This window comes from Gymnodraco acuticeps, unplaced genomic scaffold (genome assembly GCF_902827175.1).
Source record: "Gymnodraco acuticeps unplaced genomic scaffold, fGymAcu1.1, whole genome shotgun sequence".
Classification (NCBI taxonomy): domain Eukaryota; kingdom Metazoa; phylum Chordata; class Actinopteri; order Perciformes; family Bathydraconidae; genus Gymnodraco; species Gymnodraco acuticeps.
The window spans coordinates 3,780,729-3,803,310 of record NW_022991375.1 but is presented as its reverse complement, the minus strand read 5'-3'; the positions used below and the strand labels follow the sequence as shown (position 1 = coordinate 3,803,310).

Here is a 22,582-nt window from a genome sequence, read left to right as displayed (position 1 = left end):
CTGTACAAGAGCCCCCCTTGTTGCTGTGAAAGCCCCAGATCCCTATCATGGAAACGAGACCCCTTTCAGGTCCGGATGGGGGCACATCAGCCTCACAGAGGGAGATGTCAATTGGTTTCAACTGGGGAAAGAAAAGGATGAGGAAAGGAGAAGGAGAGAGAAGGAGGAATAAAAGACTTTGGCAGATTACCAAGAGGTGCAGGTGTCGGCCTAACAACAGGCTGCACCATGATCGGCACACTCTAGGCAAGTGTGGTTTGGCCTGAGCAGGACCTAGACTATGGGAAAACAAACCAAGCTTAAAATGGCAAACACACAGAGGGAAGGTCTGTTTGTGTGCTTGTGTGCTTGGGTGTGTGTGTGTGTGTGTGTGTGTGTGTGACCCATTGTCCATTCATGCATTGGACGAATAGATCCTTTCACCATTCTTGTGAACATCAAGGCAGGATTTAAGACACTTTGTGACTTTCAATTTTGTTAAATCCATCCTAAACTAAAGTAAAGCTATGTGATGAAAGGAGCTACACTCCCTAAATAATAGATTATTAAAGCGACACAATTGGAAACTCATACACCGCATCCAAGTCCGGAGTCTAAACAGAGAAAACAAATGTCTTATGTTTAATTTAACTGACGTAGCCTATCTCATAAATCATCTATTGATTACTTAATTCCTCCGGTAAAGCTTTTGATCCCGGTGAAAGTGATTTATATTCTGTAACATTTAGGATTGTGCTTGATAGATAAAGTTGATGCCTATTTGCTGACTTGTTGCAATTTGCGCACACAATTAAGTTAACACATTATTACATTTCCACTACATTTGGGTGTTTATTGCACACGTTTATTACTTTTTTTGGGTTAATAATAGAATCCAGCAGTCTTATGTTATCTTCACATACAGGCTAAAGGTCGTTCAGTTCATGAACATGTGACAGTGTGCTTATGTAACTTTTTAATGTAATTTGAATTACTTAATATGTTCAGACACCCCTAGAGGATGAAGTTAACCTAACTAGAGTTAGGGTGAGCTTTTCACAGGGCACACACACACACACACACACACACACACACACACACACACACACACACACACACACACACACACACACACACACACACACACACACACACACACACCACACACACACACACACACGCACACACACACACCACACACACACACACACACACACACACCACACACACACACACCCCTTGCTTTCAAGTAAATTATTTTGAAGTGGTTATACACCTATAGATATCCTTAATTACTCTGAATTATTGCTGCTTTTCTACACTTAAAACTTTTTTAAGTGTAGAAAAGCAACTCGGACATAAATGTTCAGGTTACACGTTTAACTTACTTACCTGTATATTTCACCCTGACCACGTGGCACAGAGTACTACTGATTATATAGTTCTATACTTGCAATTGTATATATCCCCATAGGAAAATCGCAGCAGACGACAGCTAACAGCGGTTAGCATTGAAGGCTGCATCAAGCTGACTGGAGACGATGCCACCAACACCGGAAGTAAGGAGCAATAAAGTATGTTTATTTTTGTGTGTGAAAGTTAGTATGAGAAACCAGTAAGAGGAAGTAATAAGATAATGTTAACAAAACCACCAGTCAAAATACATTTCATTCTTTACGTTTTAAACAAGTAGGTTTGGGAAGATCGAGATTGCATAAAATATCCTAAGCACTCAAAATAGTAGCCTATGTATTCTATACTAGCTACTTCATTTACAATGTCAATATGTTTCTGTAGTATATTTGCTGTTGCCTATAGTGAAATTGTTTATTGTAGAGTATGCACATGTATTCAGTATTTTCTTCATATTGTGTATTGTTTACATACTTTAGTGATATGTGAATTTTGTAAATTTGTATCGCTGTTAATGTTAATTTGTATTTGTATTATACGTTTGGTTTATCTCATTCTATCTTTTGAATATGTTGAACTCCTGTGTCACGATGAAATCATACTGAGACATTGTGATACAAACTTACACATTTTGCTACCTTTATAACAAGCACATGCTTACACTTTCTTTACCGTGTTATTATTTCATATAGGCCAACACGTTATATTTATTGAATTACCAGAAAAACACGTTTTTCCTGATTGAAGATTTGTTTCCTTCTTTTATTTTGAAAAGTCTTACCGGAACCAGTATTGTAAGCATGGCCGCTTTGCCCCAGGTCAGAAGCCCAAAGTGGAGGAGAGGATGTGGGTATGCTGACATCTGCAAGCCACTTGAAGCCAGAGGTTTGACTGGAGACACCGCAGGCAGGCTGACAAACAACGACCTTAGCAACTTCAAGAAACTCCGAGACATGTAACTTGTTTTTTAAGGTAAACTCTAACAAAATTACTTCGTTCCTATCTAACTATAAATGCGCTTTTGTAACTGTCGTGTTCAAAGTGTTGTCGATAAAACTTTCTTGCTTGTTTACCGGTAAAGTCACTCATTAGTCGGTGTGGTTTGTCAACGACGTAAATGCTGACGTAAAGCTTCAAAATGTCATTTCTTATAATAGTTTTTCGTAGATGCCAGTTTAAAAATTGAGATTAGTCTTTCTTTTGAAACACGACTGCGCTAATCTATACACACAGTGTGACGTTGATTGAGAGCTTTCCTTCTGTCTGCAGACCATAAATCAGATTGTAATCCTAACATTGGTTTAATGTGACCGGCGAGGAGACCTGTTGCTAAAGTGTGTTTTGACTGTAGCTATACTGGTGACAGGGACTCGCTACTTGCCTCTTTAATCTCTTCTTTTCATCCTGACACCTGTGACACCTCTTTCTCCAAAAAGATAAAAGTTAGATCACCAGATAAAGAGGCTTTAGGCTGACATTTGATTAAATATGGGGGGCATTGAGTTTTACTTTTGTTTTCAAATGCAGCATTTCTTATCGTCCAATCTGCTCAAGTCAAGCAAGATAAGCAAATGTGTCTGTTTGGATTTATTTGGATGTGTCTATTAAGCTTTTAGCCTTTCATCCTGCACCACAGCCTGGCTCCTTTAACACAGTTTCTGTCAGTGTTGTATACACGGGGTGTAAGCAGCAAAGATATGTGTGTGTTGTTGAAAGGAGTCGTGGATCCTGTCTTATGGGTCTTTTACAAACTGAAAAGGGCCAACCGGTTAATGGGGTTGGTTTACTGGTGTGTAAACCTGTTCCTCTGGTGCTGCTTGGATATTTGTCTTCCTCTCTTGACTGGCTGATTAACCATGGAGAGCACTGGAGCCTCCTTCATGTACCACATAGTTCAGCTGACATCTGAGAATCCAGTGACTCACACTTCAAGCCTGGTGTGTTTCTTGTGTATAACTGTAACATAAATTGTTGACTCATCTTTTTCATCGCTCTCTTTTTAAGGACTTGTTATCGTGATATATTTGAACAGATTGCAGCTTGGGAAGCAAATGCAAATCATATCCATTACCCAGTTCTTTGTTTTTTGGGGGCCGGATTTAAGCTGCATTTTTAGGCCTCTGTCCCCTACGGCTCGTTACAAACGTCTGCCCAGTAAGGCTATCAGATTCAGAGAGAGTGGAAGGTGTGATGGACAACCAATAAAAGGTTTTTTTGTCTGACTGCGTCTCCATTTTGTAACCTCAGGACTAACGAGTGCATTGGCCGAGGCCCAGATTGGAGTGAAAGGGCTGTGCTGCTGCCTTGAAGGACTCTCAGTGGAAATTGAGTTTCCTCTGACTCTGTCTGTACCATATATGTTCTCCCACACAGAACTTTGCACACACATCTTTATCTGACAGGGTTTTCTCTATTAAGTCACTGTTCCTAGGAATAACCATTGTTTGTCAGAATTAGGAAATCATTGTGCGTTGGTGTGAGGAAGGGAACGCACTGTTGTTGTTTGTGTGTAAGAGTGCGTGTGCCTTTCAGTATTGCTGCTAAGCCTTTCTGGCACTGGCTGGCACTACTGTAAATGGCACCTTGCTCTAATATTAATGCAACACAATTATGTGATTACATTCGGGTCGGTGTCAACATAGCTAAGTGGTCTGTTTTTCCCGCGGCCCTCTTTATGCCCCGGCGTGCTAAGCCGATCTGTCAGACACAAATGTCGACACTGCCTAATTTGTGCACCTGCAGAACCAACCTAAATCCCATTTCAAAATCAGCTGGTCCATCCTTGTGCACATTTTTTAACCCAGATTCATTGGCCCACTGCTTTTTTTTAGTCTCATTGGAAGGGAAATGAAATCCTAAAATCAGGAACCGTTCAAACTGCTGATTCTTAATCGAAATGCTAGGCTAATTTCGATTTAAAGGTATTGTGCAAGAGCTGTGAATGCCATTTAATAGGTTGTGGGTACTAGGAACATTGTATAATTACTGGATATGTGATTCATCCCTGCACCAGGGAATATTTGAGCTGTTGCTGGTTTCTTGGTTATGGTGCAGAAGCAGAAGTGTGAACTGGCTAATTGGAAAATTCACATGATATTTGAAAACTGTGTAAATGTGCAACATCACAACAGTTGGCAGAAACTAAGGAAATATTGAAACACTTATAGCCACTTATTGCAGATTTTGTGATAAAGTATCAATCAATTTCAGCAATAGTTTACATTTCACAATCAACTCAAAGTAGTGCTATGATGTTGGATCTTACAGGGACTGTGAGAAATGCAAATGCAGACCCCACTGTATTGATTGCATTTAAAAAAGTAAAGTTTATTTTCTCTACTCTTCTGCTACTATATATCACCTCGCTTGGAGTATCACAAAATATCAAAATGGAATGATCATAACCACTGTATCATGTCACGTACCAGATTATTGCCAATGCACAGCCCTGAGTAAAAACCTACATATTGAAGATCACTTTGTCCAATGGGACTTAAACGGCACCGCTGTAATGAGAGTATATGCATCACAGACTTAATTTATTCAGCACATTAATATGGGCTCAGAACAGTCTCATAATACACACATGCACACAGAAGGATTCAAACTTGTATTTCCGGATCCATACTTGTGTTTTTCAATGCACACACAAATGTATTCCGTTTCATATACATGTAAATAAAATACAGAAAAAAGTTGTACATATTTGTTTCCGTTTAAATCCCCTGAACCTGCAAACACAAACAGCTTTCTGTGCACGGATCGCCTTGCATTCGTGTGTGGGTTTTTTGAGACTCCCCTGACGGTCAGCCGATTCGTACTTGTAATTTTTTCTATCTATAGCCAATCAGATGTCTCCTTCATTCTAAGCCAATCACATGAGCGCGCCGCCACGAGGGTAAGATTACTTCTTATACGCATTTTGCGCAGTCCGGTCAGCTCGCTAAACAGAGGGCGGAGCATCAGGTGATCATGCAGAGCAGCGTGTCTCCATCAGACTCAGCAGCTGATCTGATCTCTCTCTTGCGTCCGGTTATACTTCACTCGCGTTTATGTCCATATCGATCAAATCCAGCTCTCCTGATCGGCCTTTATCGAGAGCACCGATCAAACTATTAAGAGTGAATATCGGCCGATAATGACCGGCGGGGCTCCCCCCCGTTAACAGGTCACTGTCTAGCACTGGCTTCGTAGTGCACTGATCGATTAGGCTAAACTAACCTGTAGCTGCTCCCTCCACACTCACAACAACTTCATACAGACATAAATAAAGCAGCTGTATTCGCCACACAGGAAACACATATTTAAAACGGTTTTGCCTGCCGTTTTTGTGTACACAAGCATTCATCAATGGTTTGGAAAGTGGCGCTGTACCACCTTAATAATATAAAGGCTTGTATTTGCGTGCATTTCCTGTTCGGAAAGTGGCGCTGTACTGAGAGTGGAGGTGTCCTGACATTAGCGCCTGCAGGCAGGCTCCATGGAGCTGTCAACTCCGGACTGCGCAAAATGCGTACATGAAGCGCTACGTCATGAACGCAAGAAATCTACCCTCGTGGGGGCGCGCTCATGTGATTGGCTTAGAATGAAGGAGACATCTGATTGGCTATAGATAGAAATAATTACAAGTACGAATCGGCTGACCGTCAGGGGAGTCTCAAAAAACCCACACACGAATGCACAGCGATCCGTGCACAGAAAGCTGTTTGTGTTTGCAGGTTCAGAGGTTTTAAACGGAAAACAAATATGTGAGGATCAAAAATACACATGTAAAACATTTTTCTGTATTTGGATTTTATTTACATGTATATGAAACGGAACACATTTGTGTGTGCATTGAAAAACACAAGTGTGGATCCGGAAATACAAGTGTGAATCCTTCTGTGCGCATGTGTGTATTATGCGACTGTTCTGAGCCTATACATTACTGTACTGTAAACTCTAATTTAGCTTCTTCCATCTTTGCAATTTGTATTTGATGAGCATCTTAATGCAGCCCTGAGCAGGTGATTACATTTATGATGTTGCTGTTGATTACCCCTGGTCTGCTCTATTGGAGCCGTGTCCTTGGGGGCATTCACACATTTAGAAGCAAGCACTAACTTACCCGGGTGTAACTTCACTTGATTGTGAATGTGTTGTAATGCGGCGGGCTGTGATTAAAGAGTTCAATCTTGTAAATCTCCTCCTGTCAGTGGTAGTTTCTTGGTGCCTTGGTTTGATGTTTCTCACAAGTCTACACTTTCCTGTCCCTTCTCCTGTTTCTTACATGTTGTATAAAAACCTCAATAATCATTATTTATTTCATTCTTTCTGTCCTCCAGAGGCTTGTGTCCTGTGGGGCACCCTGAAGCTCAGCCAGTCACGCTGCCGGGCTTCTCGTCATGAGGGGGCGTTGCTCTCGAAAACTTGGTGTGCTGGCCAAGGCAGGTTTGCTGCTCTGGGTGCTGTGGCTGGGCTACATTCTGTTAGCAGGCTCCTCGTTCCCCTCCTCTTCCACTGTAGATGAAGAAGAAGATGAAGAAGGCCTCAATGTTCGGGCGAAACAGCGGTCCTTGGATGAGGTCGCGGCTGATGGTCAGCTGGCTAGGCCCCTCTACAATAAACCAGCACCAGACAGCAACGCGCTGGGGGAGTGGGGGCGGGCCACACACCTCAACCTCAGCCCTGAGGAGAAGAAACTTGAGCAGGACAGTGTGGAGCGATATGCCATCAATATCTACGTCAGTGATAAGATCTCCCTCCACCGGCACATCCAGGACCACAGGATGAATGAGTGAGTATGGCAAAAAGGCCTCTTAGTCAGAAAGTGAGCCTAAGTTGACTAATGTTTCTCAAGAAAATCCCTAATTCATCTTTTATCGCTTGTTATTTCCTTTGAGGTCCTAGCCAACATGTATGTGTATCTCTGTCCTGCATGCGGCTGATAGCTATGCTGCAATTGTGTCAGGGATAAATGACTCAATACGAGATTAAGTTGAGCTCTTTACTGGGATCAGTTTTCCCCTGACAGTCAAACACAAGGATGAAAGCTCTCTGGATGCATTGCAGGGCTTATTGAAGCTGGTAAGCAGCAGCTCCCTGGCTGAATTGATTTGTTCCATCCAGAGTCGTTGTCCGCAGCTATTCTCAGCCTCTGTGATGACACACAAAGTATGATGAATGTTATTAATAGTTTATCTTTCCATGTTTCCCTCTATCCCTAAAACTAGAGGCACAGAGATATTAATCTTGCCCTGGTGACACTGGAATAAACCATTTGCTAGCAAGATGCCTGTATATCCAATAGTAGACTAATAAGATGCTGAGGAAACTGCCAGGAAGGTTGAAAGTCAAGTATTACTGCTGATTTGTATTCCATATTTTATTCCTTCTATTCCATTCCATTGCAATGTAAATACTGTTGTATTTAATTTGACTATACTTTTAATTAGCAATACCACATTCTGTTTTAGCCCTTTGTGGAGACCAGATTCCCTGCATTGCACAAACGGTCACTTTTGTGACGGTGCATGACGGGAATTTGCGCTGGCAGAGTGACATTTTTGACAAATGCACCACTGAATAGACACAGTGAGGAAGGAGTAAGCAGAGATGAAGTGGTGTGCTGTTTTAGTTTCATGTTCCTCTTGTGCTTCACTGCCTGCCCATACCATGACGGAGTTACAAGGGAAGTAATACTCCACGCTATTTTTGCATGAACACATTTTACTTGTAAACTAATGGACTGGTTCGGTGACATGTTTTATAATGATCTAAGTAACTAATAATTAGCCGAGAACTGCCAGTCTGTCATTACGGGCTATTATACAAGGAGTGGGATTTGTGGAGTGCCTCCTTCACATGCATCTGTTAATGGAGGGTGAATCCGTCGCTTTGGGCAGCTCTTTCTCTCCACTATGAAACGTGAACAGTTTGCTGTTAAAGAAAGGGAAACGGCTTATTTGATTGGTTGTAACTGGTGCTACAGAATTACAATTTGGTTCTATTCCTGGCTAACTTCCAACAGTGTCATCATCGTGGGTTTAGCCAAGTAATTCAACCTGTGCCAGTACTTAAACTGTTCTACCCCAGTGACTCATAACAATAGAGTATAGTAACTAGTAACACAGTTTGACTTTTATTTCTCTTCTTTTCAGTATTTCATGCCTTTTTTTTTATTCCTTCAAGTTATGAGTTTACAGTACTTTTGTGTTACCCCTGTCCCCTCTCTGTTCTGCTCCCCTCGTCTCTGTTTGTTCAACTTTCTGTAGTCTCTCTCAGAGCACTGCTGTGGTATGTTGCTCACTGGTGCGATACCCTCCCCACCCCCATCCATATTTTTCGGCACTTTATTGTTTTAATGACTGCCATCTGGATTAAGACCAGATACCTCCCCCTGCTACAGTAACTGCTGTGGCCGCTCTGGTCATATGAGAAAATCATTTGACTTCCTTTAGCATGCTGTGCTTTCATTATACATATGTACTGTTGCTTATGTCAATTGTGTTTGTCTCCTGTTGCCACCCACACACACATGAACATACCTCAGATGCCGAAGTAAGAAGTTTGACTACCGGCGATTACCCACCACCTCTGTGATCATCGCCTTCTACAACGAGGCGTGGTCCACCCTGCTGAGGACCATTCACAGCGTCCTGGAGACCACGCCCGCCATCCTGTTGAAGGAGATCATCCTCATCGATGACTACAGTGACCGAGGTCTGACACTCTACACACAACAATACAACTGACAGAAAAAAGTGTTTAAAGAGGACTGAGAGCCTTGGCCTAGTTTAGTAAAGCTAACAAAATAAGCCTCCAGTTTTGCTTTGATTTCTTCACATTCACAGCGTGGAAGAGAACAGGGCAAGCAGGACTGTTATAAATAATGAAAAGATGCATATCAATGGAGCAATGAATACTAATAAATAATGCGTCTATGTATTCTGAAAGCAATTCGAAAAACAAGCTCTGAAACTAATTTGTGCACATTCTTTTAATGATGAAATAAGGTGTAGCGGTATTTTAAGGCATGCTTGAAGTGGATTGCTTTGTTATTGAAAAGAGGCAATGTTAATAAATGCAGGTTTTTTTTTCTAAAACTGCTGCAATCATTACTATAAAAGCTAAGTAATTACAAATGATTCAGCTTATTCCAAGTCAGTCTCCCTGCTTCCCTGCTCAAGCATTTGCTGTCTCATTCTTGGTGTGTGTGTTTTTGTATGCTCTCTTCTCCAGACCATGAAGCGTATCTATTGGGGAATGAAGTGTATATATGACGATTCAAAGGTTGACTGACCAGTTTCTCTGAACTTTTGACCCTATCTCATGGTGTCCACCAGCAAACCTTGTGATTGATACTTCATCTCTCAGAAACTAGATATAGTAGTAGCTTGATTTCTGCCCGTCCTAATGGTATTAGTATTCTGTCCCAGCTAGTCTAGTCTGTGTGTGTCCAAGACATTACACCATAATAATGACTTCAGTCTGCGCTGAGCTGCCATGACATCATTTCCTCTCCTCTGACCACCCTGACCAAATGGAACGCTCGACATGCCACTCCCCGACCAAAAGGCTTTCTACAGACAGACAGACAAACGGACAGACAAACGGACAGACGGGCACACAGACAGACGGACGGACAGACAAGCAGGCAGGCGGACAGACAGACAGACAGACAGACAGACAGGCAGGCAAGCAGGCAGGCGGAAAGACAGACAGACAGACGGACAGATGGACAGACAGGCAGGCAGACGGACAGACAGACAGACAGGCGGACAGACAGGCAGACGGACAGACGGACAGACAGGCAGACGGACAGACGGACAGGCAGGCGGACAGGCAGACGGACAGGCAGACGGACAGACGGACAGGCAGGCGGACAGGCAGACGGACAGGCAGACGGAAAGACAGACAGGCGGACGGACAGACAGACAGGCAGACGGACAGGCAGGCGGAAAGACAGACAGATGGACAGATGGACAGACAGGCAGGCGGACAGGCAGACGGACAGACAGGCGGGCGGACGGACAGACAGGCAGATAGACAGGCAGGCGGACAGACGGACGGGCGGACGGACGGACGGGCGGGCAGGCAGGCAGGCAGGCAGGCAGGCAGGCAGGCAGGGATTGAGAGAAGGAGTGATTGACAGACAGACAGCTTCCTTTCAGCTTTTGTGTTTTACCTTTATTAACCACAAATATACTTCCAGTCAGCTTCAGTTTTTAAGTAAGATTTTGAGATACTTTGAATAGTATCAGTATAGTATTTTCCTTCCTAATACTACAATTCCGAGGCATATATTACATTACATTGCATTTAGCTGACGCTTTTATCCAAAGCGACTTACAATAAGTGCGTTCGACCAACAAAATACAACCTTGAAGAAAACAGAGTCATATAAGTACATCAGGTTTCATAGAGCCAAACATTTCAAGTGCTACTCAACTGGCTTTAGGTAAGCCAGTCCTTTATTAGTATAAAAGTGCTTTGTTAATAGTTCTATCGCTCGAAGTGGAGTCGAAAGAGATGAGTTCTTTTTACTCAATAATGTTTATCTGCCGACTTTACTTTGAAGATTCAGATTTAGACAAATGATACTAAATATAATCAACAAAAAAGGATCATGTGTTATTGCGGGCTTTCTTTTATGATCCCAGGGGGAAATTCACGGAAAACATATAGCTTGACTTTAAGCTCCAGCATTAACAACTGTAACATATAAATGAAAAGCAAATGAATGCATCAATAATACAAAATAAATACTTGTATACTCTTACTTCATTTTGAACATTTTGAAAGCAGTAATATGTATCTAGTAAAACACATCTGAATCCACTTTGTCCAAAATGTAAGACAGGGAATCAACATACGTTTGATGTAAAAAATATTGATCGTGTGTGTGTATTTCTTGTGAAAAATAGTTTACCTGAAATCCCAACTGGCCCAACACATCAGTGAAGTGAATCGCGTGCGACTCATTCGCACCAAGAAGAGGGAGGGTCTGGTGCGGGCTCGTCTCATCGGGGCCACCTATGCTACGGGTGACGTGCTGACATTTCTCGATTGCCACTGTGAGTGCGTCCCTGGCTGGATTGAGCCTCTGCTTGAAAGGTGGGTTCATCAAATTAGTAAAAGCTTTGTGAAGATATTTTGTATTGGAGGAACCTGAATAGAAATCAAATGTAAATACTAAACCAACGTTGCCTGCTCGCTGAATGTAATTTGCAATGCTTTGTGTTTAGGATTGCTGAGAATGCCAGTACCATCGTGTGCCCTGTGATCGACACCATTGACTGGAACACATTTGAGTTTTACATGCAAACAGACGAGCCAATGATCGGAGGCTTCGACTGGAGACTCACCTTTCAGTGGCACTCGGTCCCTGAAGTGGAGCGCAAGAGGCGAAAGTCTCGCATAGACCCCATCAGGTGACCGTATGATACTTCACAACAACTTCAAGCATGGGAGATTACTTTATCAGATTGGCACGTACCAGTGTAGCTCTTACAGATGTAATACACCTCTGCTAATACATGTGTTGTATTACTTACTTTCTATATTTCCATTCACATTAGACCCAGAGAATGTTTGAATGTGTATTGGAACCCTGGGTTCAATAAACCACCTCAATTAGAGGTATCTATTCAAATGTGTTGATTTTAAAAAGCCCATACCGAAGCATGTGGTGCATCCCAATCCATACAAAAATGTAAATCAAACAATCCATAACTTAAGATAAGATGGAACTCTATTGGTCCCCGCAGGGAGATTCAGGTTTTATAGCAGCAGAATAAGAGATAAACACATATAGTACACATGAGAGATACACAGGGATAATACGAATATATACATGTAGTAACAGTATGATTTAGAAATAACACAAGTTTAACTCTAATCAGGTAAATGTACATTTATACAGATATGTGAAAAAGGTTAAATATATATACATTTAAATGGGCTGGTAAAAGTCGCATGTGCAACTTTCTGTGAACAATAAAGTTATTCTTCCTCGAGTTAAAGCTGCTACTTTTACAGAGAAAACTTCACACAATGTCTAGTTTTGAGGGAAGGCATACCTGAAGTGATCTCTGTGTGTTGAAGGGTTAAAGTTTGCTGCACTTCATGTGGTCTGTTGTGCTTGGATCACACCCAACTGTGATGCATGATTTTGAAAGTTTGCATTGCATTGTAGAAGGATGATTATTAGCTTAGGTAAAGCTACTCTTCTAAGGCTTTGTTTAATAAGGCACTTCTTATCTTCTTAATGCAGCATTAGGTATTAGACCGTTGAGAAACTACATTTGCATTGGATTAAAAAAGGAGGATGGGTATTGGATCATAACATTGCCTTATTTTCACTGTTTCTCCCAGGTCTCCGACAATGGCAGGTGGATTATTCGCTGTGAGCAAAGCCTACTTTGAGCATCTGGGCACGTATGACATGGGCATGGAAGTGTGGGGGGGAGAAAACCTGGAGCTCTCCTTCAGGGTGAGTCCAGCTCTCCTTCAGTGACCACAGAGTCCCTGTTTTACCATTACAAAGCCGCTCAGCAATATGAGACCAGAGTACGGCCTTTAAAAATGTTGAGAAAGAGTGACTCATCTCATTTGCACCGTTACAAAAACCACTCTGACAGTACATCCATTGACTAAGATTCTTTGTTGTTGAGGTGAAGAGCAGACATCCATAAGGTTGATTGACATTTAATTTCACAAAGAGAATCCTTTTTTCATAGTCTATGCCACAGATCCTTTGATTCATCCATCTCACAGCTGTCAGCCAGTGGGTATTTGGTGTGAGTGGGACACATGTCAGTGTCAGGTCTCAGTCAGCCACGGCACCTGAAACTGCACCCTGATATTGGCTGTTGTTGTGACGTTGGTGTCGCTTTTCACTTGTTTGCGTCAATCAAACTGGCCCAGATTTTAGAATATGTGTGAGCTTGTAGCAGGAGCATGCAAAGGTAGGTAGGTAGATTCCTGGTGCATGATTTATAGTGGATGGTTTCAGTGTGAAGACGGATGGGTTGTTCCCCTGAGTGATGTGTTTATGCATGTCATTTATGTTTAGTGAATTGCTTTTCAACCCAGAGTGCTAAAAACAATATGGTGCAAGGTAAAGCGCCAAGTGAATAAAGACAGTAGAGACTCTCATGTACAGCTGCTTGGCCGTGGATATATGATTTATAATTGAGCTTTGTGTGAAAGGAACATAGCTCAGCCAAGTATTAGAAAATACTGTTTTAACAACCTTTCAATCTTTTGTTTTTCTATGTTGGAATATGAAGCAATTATACAATGCAAATGTATCCTATAAATCCAAGCTGCTTTAAAATGCATGACTCAAGAAGCAAAGGGTTGGATTTATGTTGCCAGGTTGAAGTTTATCATTTTTAGCATTGCATCTGTCACAAAATCAACATCCGTCAAGAAGACTTTCAAGTCTCTTTCTCTTTGCGTGTATTTAATTGGTCCAACTAATGACACTGAACGTTTTTGGGCTGACTGCTTGAGATCCCACAGTAACTTCAATTCACAAGAATGTAAGTTACACATCACAAAGCACATGGAAGTTCTTGATGTTCTTCTTCCCTGCTGTTTTTTTTTAACGCATATAAATACAGTCAATAACCAAGCTGTCCTGGGTCTTACTAATACATCTACTCACAGTCAAATGAAACGAACATAGTACATTTTCGACAATTTGCGTGCGTCTTGCAAACTGTTACATTTTATGGCAAAGTGGGAGTCTAGTTTTGCACTTCATGTCAAAACAACAGATGCCTCAGTTCTTTAATACTCATTATGGGTCACACATCTTTGAGTTGAGTGTTCAAGTCACCCTGACCCAGTCAACCCATTGTTTCAGCTATACCACAAATTGTAATCCTTTGAAAATGAAATAAGTTGACTTTCGCCGTTAAACAGCCCTTAAATCATCAGCTTTCGTCCATGTTCCCCTGACATGAGGAACCTCTGACTGAGTCAACAGGACACACATTGATCTTCTGCTCGACACCTGTCCTCATAAATCTCACAGAAGAGCCTTTGTGTCTCTATTGTGAGCTCAGTCGCTACACCCTGATTTGTGCCTTTTATCCACATCCGTGTTCTCATATCCATATATAGATGGCACTCCTTTTAACTTCTCTAGGCTTAATATATCATACTGCAGAGTTACAGGTTAAAGTTATACACATCATTCTCTATCTGTGGATGTAGACCCACCACAGGAATATATTTCTTTAACTGCTTGGGTATTGTCATTGATTTCCCTCTAAAATGATATTATGAGTTTTTCCTTTAACCATTTTGGAGTGGTTATTTTACCTACTTCACAAATTCTCTATACTATTATCATTAAAAAGCTACTTGCAAACCACCTGGTAAATATTGTCAGGTAGGTCAAACTTGAATGACAAAGTAATAAACACTACTCGTAAATGTAAGTGCCAAAGTTCACCAGTTGTTGTGTCACACATCCTTTTATCTCACCGAGTACAATACTTCCTGATTAATGATCACCATATCCGTGTAACTGCTGATTTGTATTATACTACGTGACTATCTACATGATTCTAAGAGCCCATATTGAAAGATCAATGCATAAAATATATGCTAGTATTGGCTATATAAATATGAACTGCCTAGGGTTTGGTTATCTGCTTAAGGATGCTATTAACCACAAAATGACAGAACTTGTTTCCCAGGTTTTGAGTGTTAAAAATAAAGAAATGGTTTCCTGTGTTAATCCCCCTCAGGTGTGGATGTGTGGGGGCAGCCTGGAGATTCACCCCTGCTCTCATGTGGGCCATGTGTTCCCTAAGAAGGCCCCTTATGCTCGGCCCAACTTCCTCCAGAATACCGTACGAGCCGCAGAAGTTTGGATGGACTCTTATAAACAACACTTCTACAACAGGAATCCCCCTGCCAAAAAGGTAAGGCAGTTACAAATGAACCGACACAAGTTTTGAAACATTGTGTCTAGCTGGGCCTGCTGCTGTGAGAAGCTTTATGGCGCGTTTCCACTGCAGGCCTCGCTCGGCCTCGCTCGGTTTGGTTAGGCCTTATTAGGCCCGGCTCACTTGATTCCTCGCCGAATCATCATCGTACAAATAGATTTTCTCAGTGCTAAGCTTTCTTGTAAAAGGCTTGTTTTTCATTCAACTGTGACTAAATCGTAGCTCTAGCAGCGTCATGTTAATATTGCTAATGTTGATGTTAGGTTTAGAGGTTTTACTACGATAACATTCATCTGTCTGGATCTCAACCTAATGAATACTGTCTGTGTGAGAGGGCCTGCATGAGAGTGCATGTGGCTCGTCTGCCTTGTACCTCTCAGGTTCTGAGTATTGGGCACCATCAAAAATGCATGTATCTCAGTTTCACCTATCTGAAAAAAGTACATTATTAATGCTGGGGATCTTTGATCAAACAATAAGTTATCTGTTCAGGGGGAGATTGTACAGAGCTCTGCCAGAGCACATCAACAGCTTCAAGTACATTAGGCTGTTCTCATAATATATTAACAGACTGCAGAGCTACAGTAAACAATATTGTTTTTGGAATAAAACTAGTTTCCCTATTAACAAGTGATTATGCTTAAGTTGGGCCTATGTGCCTTAGATGTTCATGCATGTTTTTCTTAAAGAAAACACAACATTCATTTGAATGAATATTTAAAGCACTGGATTTTGAGATAAATTGTAGAATAATTTAACTGTAAATGTATTTAAAATCCTACATTATTGATTTAATTTTATGTAGTGTATTTGGAGAACTGCAATCCGTGTGTGTGTGTGTGTGTGTGTGTGTGTGTGTGTGTGTGTGTGTGTGTGTGTGTGTGTGTGTGTGTGTGTGTGTGTGTGTGTGTGTGTGTGTGTGTGTGTGTGTGTGTGTGTGTGTGTGTGTGTGTGTGTGTGTGTGTGTGTGTGTGTGTGTGTGTGTGTGTGTGTGTGTGGTGTGTGTGTGTGTGTGTGTGTGTGTGTGTGTGTGTGTGTGTGTGTGTGTGTGTGTGTGTGTGTGTGTGTGTGTGTGTGTGTGTGTGTGGTGTGTGTGTGTGTGTGTGTGTGTGTGTGTGTGTGTGTGTGTGTGTGTGTGTGTGTGTGTGTGTGTGTGTGTGTGTGTGTGTGTGTGTGTGTGTGTGTGTGTTGTGGACTTTGAACGTTATTGAGTTAACAACCTTAGCAAACAAAGCTATCTGTTGAATTGACATCATATGCTACCAATAACCTGCTATTTGTTTACCGGGTCCGATTAATAAAGTACATATTTACCTTTATGGTGTGACTGTTTGATTTGACTAGCTTCAAATACATAAGAAATGTTCCATTAGCAACAAAGAATATTGTGGATATTATAATGAATAAAACACTTTGGGATGCCAGTGTGAGATGACTCTTTTGTTGTGTGCTCACTTCCCAGGAGACCTATGGGGATATCTCGGAGCGGCTGCTGCTGAGGGAGAGGCTGAAATGCCAAAGTTTTGAATGGTATTTGAAAAATATCTACCCTGAACTACACGTACCTGGGGACAGAGGGGGCTGGCATGGTGCTGTGAGTGTTTGTCTTCTTATCTGAATTCCTTTATTTGTCCTGTTGCAATCAAAGAGCTGCATCAGTGTTTCATTAACAATCCCCACAGATCTTGTGCTGACTTCTCCCAGCCTAGTTACAGAGAAATGGCATTGCAGTTAAGTCTTGCTTTCTAAATTCCATTTTTTGTACGTCTAAAACTGAGTTATGCTGAGGCGGGATATGTGAAAATCCTGTTTAAAGTGAGAAAGCTGGACTTAGACAAACAAAGGCTTTGAAATCCATTTGGACTGGGATCAAGAACATAACAATCCGGACACCTGGTGGAGTATAAAATGCTTTGCACGTTATTCTCGGTTGGCTTAATGTTAGGTTTTAAAATGATCAGTGAAGAGAAAAGGAAAATCCCTAAAGGATTGCTAAGGCCTTAAATGGATAGTTCTGCATTTTTGAAGAGGGGTTACATGAGGTCTATAGTCAGTAGACACGCACTGGATTTGGAGAAACAGGCAGGAGTACCAACACTAAAGCTAAGCAATGTACCGCTGTGGTAAGGGGCAGCAGCACATGTATTTCTGCTGCTTTGATCCATTAGTTAGTTATTGTGTGTCTTTTGTTGTTCAAAGGGTTCGTTTGGAATCACCTAAGTCACACCATAGCACAAACTAACTGGTTGATGCAGGAGTTTTGCTTGGTAAAATAGTTACTTTTTAGCAAAGGAGTGTGTTGGCTTTAAAAAGAGCATAGATTGATAAGATAAGATGGACCTTGATTAATCACCATGGGGAAATTCAGGAGTTTAAAGCAGCAACAGAGTGAGAGTGCAAAACATGACGGTACAGATTCACACAAGGATGATCAAATACAACATTAAAATGATATAAGTAACTGTTAGAACAAGATATCGCAACAAGGTAAAACTTGATATTACTTTAGTTCCCTATTTGAAAAGGCGAGGAAAATATTCTAAATACAGTGTACTGTACACTAAAACCAATATTGATTATATTTAGGAGCCTTAGAAATAGTTTTGCTGATGCCCAGGTCCGCAGCAAACTGAGGGTGTAACAGCCGTCATCTACTGTAGGTAATACACTGACTATAACACCTCCTTCAAACCCACTTCAAAAATCCCAACTATCCCTTGAACATCCAAAAATCCATCACCTTCAACAGCTGTTAAGTCACAAGCTATATGTTATCAGGGCATTGCCCAGACATCTGGAAGGTTATAATGATCAAAGATCTGTATGCACGCTTATAGTACCAAATACATGAACACATAACCGGAATATATCGAATTTTAAAATAAATAGCATTTTGATAGAAAAGTATAAGTAAGGATAAGGGTTTAAATTGCTTTTATAGGTATGTCATAATGTGGAAAATAAGCAACGTCTGTTTTAATCAGAGGACTGAGTCTCCCAGACGCAGTGTTGCTGTACTGTATGTGAATATTATAGTCTAACTGTAAAGAAATAAAAGCAACAATAGAAACTCCCTCACAGGAATCAATGAAGCACTTCATTGTATTATTGTATTGACTGTTATTGTTCTCTTCCCGCCAGGTGCGTAGCTTAGGGATTCACTCTGAGTGTCTTGACTACAACTCCCCAGAGCACAGTCCCACAGGCGCCCACCTCTCTCTGTTCGGCTGCCACGGACAGGGAGGCAACCAGGTAGGTCAAACATTTCACACTTTCTTTCTCCTGTCCTTCTACCTCGCTCAAGTGCACATATTCTCTCTTGTCACAATCTCCCAACCTCTCTTGGCCCAGTGGGAGATGTATCTTGAAATGTCAACCCTCTCTGCTAACCCCTAAACAAGCTGCCACAGTTGATTCACAACAGCAAATGGCTCTCTGCTGGAGAGCATGACTTGAATTGAATAAAGGTCCAACTAAGTTTGGAATTGTATCCACGTATATAATATTGTTCAATTAAATCACAGGTACTTTTAAACTGAATGCCTGCCAACTGCAGTGATGGATGGTTTAGCAACAAGAAGATTGTTTGTCTGTGAAGATGTATATTTAATGTTGGAGTCAGACAACAGGCAGAGCTCCTTTTATGTGAATCTCCAACCTGCTCGATATCTCTGATTACCACTGATGCACCGCATCAGGTGTCTCAGACACAAAAGCACCATGTGTGACTGAAATCAATGTTTGTATGGCTCCCCGCTGAAACAAAAACCTTGAAAGGCCCTTCACCCGCCTCACCCCCTCCCTCCTACTCCTCCATCCCTGGCACACATAAGTACCAGGTTCCATTTAAAAGATACATGAGCCTCGCCGCTGAATGAACGGCACAGCCTGGGTAAATAATTTTTAAGCCAGCCACAAGGGCCTTGAGTCTTTTATTAGAAACTACCATTATGGACCCCAATGCACCTGAAAGATGTATGAGATGATAAGAGAAGGATGGGTAAGGATGAAGATTGATTACCTGAGCCTCCATTTAATGGGTAGCCCAGGCAGTGCTGCTGCTTTTGTCTCTATTGGCTGGGATGTTGAGCTGACACCAGAGAGGGACGAGCTGGGTTTGTGTTCACGTCTGGTTGATTGAGAGGGCCGCGGCCCTGTCTGTACTGATGAGACCCCTCGACACACACGCAGACATGCCATGCTGGCTTAGCCAGGACCTGATCCCACTGCAGTGTAAGAGAAAAACATCCTGTAATCCTAAAAACATGGCCAACTGCACTATTGTGTTGTGTTGAAAGGCTTTCTCATTAAAGAGGAGAGATTAAGATAGAAAGAGAGATGTACCAAAACAATTGGACAGTGTTCACTCTCAGTCACTGCTGTTCTTATAGTTGTATTTCTAACCAAAGTCATTTCCATTCCATGGAAAAGCATATTCATTTTGTATATACAGACAAAAATAAACACAGAACCTGTTCTTTTTTTCTGCTCCAGTACTTTGAATACACTACTCAAAAGGAGATCCGTTACAACTCGGTGACAGAGCTGTGTGCTGAAGTACCTGAGGGCCAGACCTACATCGGGATGAGGGCATGCCTTCATGATGGGCAGCTCAACCCTCCCAGTGTCACCTGGGACTTCAGAGAGGTAGGTGTTCACACATTTCCACTCACAAACACACCCCCATTATTCCACAAGACTTCCTAAACTAAAAACTCTTATTTAAACGTTCTCCCTAAAACCTTTCAGGACGGGACCATCTATCACCATCACTCTGACATGTGTTTGACAGCCTACCGCATCCCAGAGGGCCGCACAGACACCCAGATGAAGCGATGCACCCCCGGAGATAAAAACCAGCAGTGGAAGTTTGAGTCGTAGGAGGGATAGAGAGCTGCAGGGAACCTCAAGTGACCTTCTTTCACCATAGTGCAATTACTACAGTGAATGTCTTCTCTGTGACTGCTCTCCATTTGAATGGCAACAGGGAGCAAAGGAAAGGTGGTGGAACAGTCACTTTAAGCCAGCGACTCACCCAATTCAAAGCTTTTATACACGTGTGAAAGACTAAGTGCAGGTCGCGAAGAGTGAATGAGAGATGCAAGGCAATGTTTATTGGACTTTTTTTAGAAGACCAGCAGAACTTGAGACTTTTACATTTGTGTTGCTTTCATCCAAGTGCCTCTGCAACCAAAGTGAAGTCTAGTGCACATCTGTAATTGTAATTTTGTACTTTAATCTAATGCAACAACTTGAAATTAGTGAAACTGATTTGACTGTCGAGAAAGTGCCTCGAAATGTCCTAGAAAATGTATTTAAAAAATCATGCTGCACTACAAAATGTTACCTTGATGTGCAATTAATTTTAAGTATTTTTATTGAGTCAGCAGCATTTTGACCCTAACCAGCTACTTCCTAACATGCTGCATCATGTGAGGACAACAGGGAGAGAGCGGTCACACTAGACTTCTCAATTCTATCTCGTGTCTGTGAAGCCAGTTTCCTGGTGGGATGCTGCCTGAACATGACTGGGAGCATTCGTTAATTATTCGTACTAAGTGCAATTTACCCCAGAGGGCTTAGTGAGTCGACAGGTATGTTGTAATCTATTCTTACCTGTTGTGTAAAATTAAGAATATCCTTCGGTTGTAATCTTTTAAGAACTTGTTGGTGCCGAAATGAAATGTGCCAGTGGATTTGAAATGAATTGCATATGTGTTTTTAATGCTCAAAACTAAACACTGGCGCGATGCACTTGATTTTATACAGCAAGAAATAGCTTAAAGGGAGTGCCTGTTTGATTTAATCCAGCAGTTTCTCAGTGCAAGACTGTTTTGTTTAGACTTGTGTGTGTAAACTGTACTTGAAGCAGCATCATGAAAAAGTCCTGTTTTATTTTTTCACTGAAGGCCTGTTGGTGTTTCCACTGAGATTCAGTTACCAAGAGATGCAGTGTAACTGTTGTTGAATAGCAGCTGTATTTGCCGAAGACTGCTTATCACTGAGCAATGTTTGGTGTCCTTTGAATTCATATGAGATATTCATACTAGTCGATGGATACAGCAGGTAAACATGTACAGTGAGATGACTCCTGTTTTTCTGTAACTTTGTAAATAATGTTTGGTTTAAGGGACCAGAGTGGGACAGTGCTGTTGTGAAGCACTTTTAAAACTACTGAAAATGCAAAAGGGATGGTGATGATGATTACTTGATATGAAGAAGAGGGTGATGATTGAAATGGGATGGATGTCAATTATGGTTCAAACTGTTGGGATGATTGAAGGTATAAAAAAACTAACCACAGATGCAAAGTGTCATTTTCATGAGTTCAGGTAGTGAACTGCACGGTTCACTACCTGTGGTTCTTTTTTGTGTGACATTAAATGACAATATGAAACAGATAAGGGGATTTATTGAGACTGGCATTTACAAACTGCCACAGCTTCCTTCTCCCCAGCGCCATATAGCGCTGCTTCTCCCCATACCATTCAGACATGGATTACATTATTCTCAGTCATTTGGCACCACCTCCTGGTAGGAAAGCAAATTACAATGTCTTCCAAGGGCAGACCATAGTTCCTGTCCTGGCCACACTGTCAGGCTAGAAGAAAACATTTAATTACTGATGGTGGAAACCACTTAGACCTTCAGATTACATGAAGGAGTTAGCTAACCTGTGTATTTTATTAAGCAAAGAGTAGGTCAAAAATGTACATCAAATTACACATTGTGTGTTTACCCTATCATTGATTAACATCATGCAGAAACGATTCAAGCCATTTTAAGTCATAGATTTTTTTAATATTTTCAGTAACTCTACAGTATATCACCCTCTTCTGTTAGAGGTAAGCATTGTGAGCAATGGTCTTTTAAAAACCCAATGATTTAGGTGAGATTGAAGAAAAGAGTAGGAAAAATAGTGACTTTATTTAGAGGATCAGAATGAGACCTGAAGTAGGTGAGACTTGAGTAATGAGACAAAAAAAGATCCAAAGGAAAGAGAAATTATTTATTCAGGGTCAAGTGTTTTTTTTTGTAATGCAAACTAAAATGGACTACACTGATCTGTTTGCTATACATAGTTATTGTTGACTACTGTATCATCTTGATGCTGCCGCAGACTTCCTCGTCTGACATGCTGCATACATTTAATGTTCTTCATATCCTTGTTTTCTTTGTTCCCTTACACACTTGAAATCTGTAAAATGTCTGCTTAATCTATCTGAATAAGTATAGGACTCTAT

General features: G+C 41.4%; 2 protein-coding genes across 2 annotated transcripts in view; both read left to right on the top strand.

Annotated features, from left to right (window-relative positions):
- si:ch211-193k19.2 (uncharacterized protein LOC100034574 homolog) overlaps positions 1–22,582 on the top strand; it is a 1,126,861-nt gene that overhangs the window by 596,194 nt on the left and 508,085 nt on the right. The gene's annotated exons all lie outside the window — the stretch shown is intronic.
- poc1bl (POC1 centriolar protein homolog B (Chlamydomonas), like) lies at positions 2,206–21,737 on the top strand. The gene is made up of 11 exons (XM_034240963.1): positions 2,206–2,364; positions 6,717–7,168; positions 8,924–9,093; positions 11,298–11,487; positions 11,619–11,804; positions 12,748–12,865; positions 15,138–15,314; positions 16,801–16,932; positions 18,480–18,590; positions 19,833–19,985; positions 20,088–21,737. Exons 2-11 carry the CDS (start codon positions 6,777–6,779, stop codon positions 20,217–20,219), a joined length of 1,761 nt encoding a protein of 586 aa, XP_034096854.1. The 5' UTR covers positions 2,206–2,364; positions 6,717–6,776; the 3' UTR covers positions 20,220–21,737.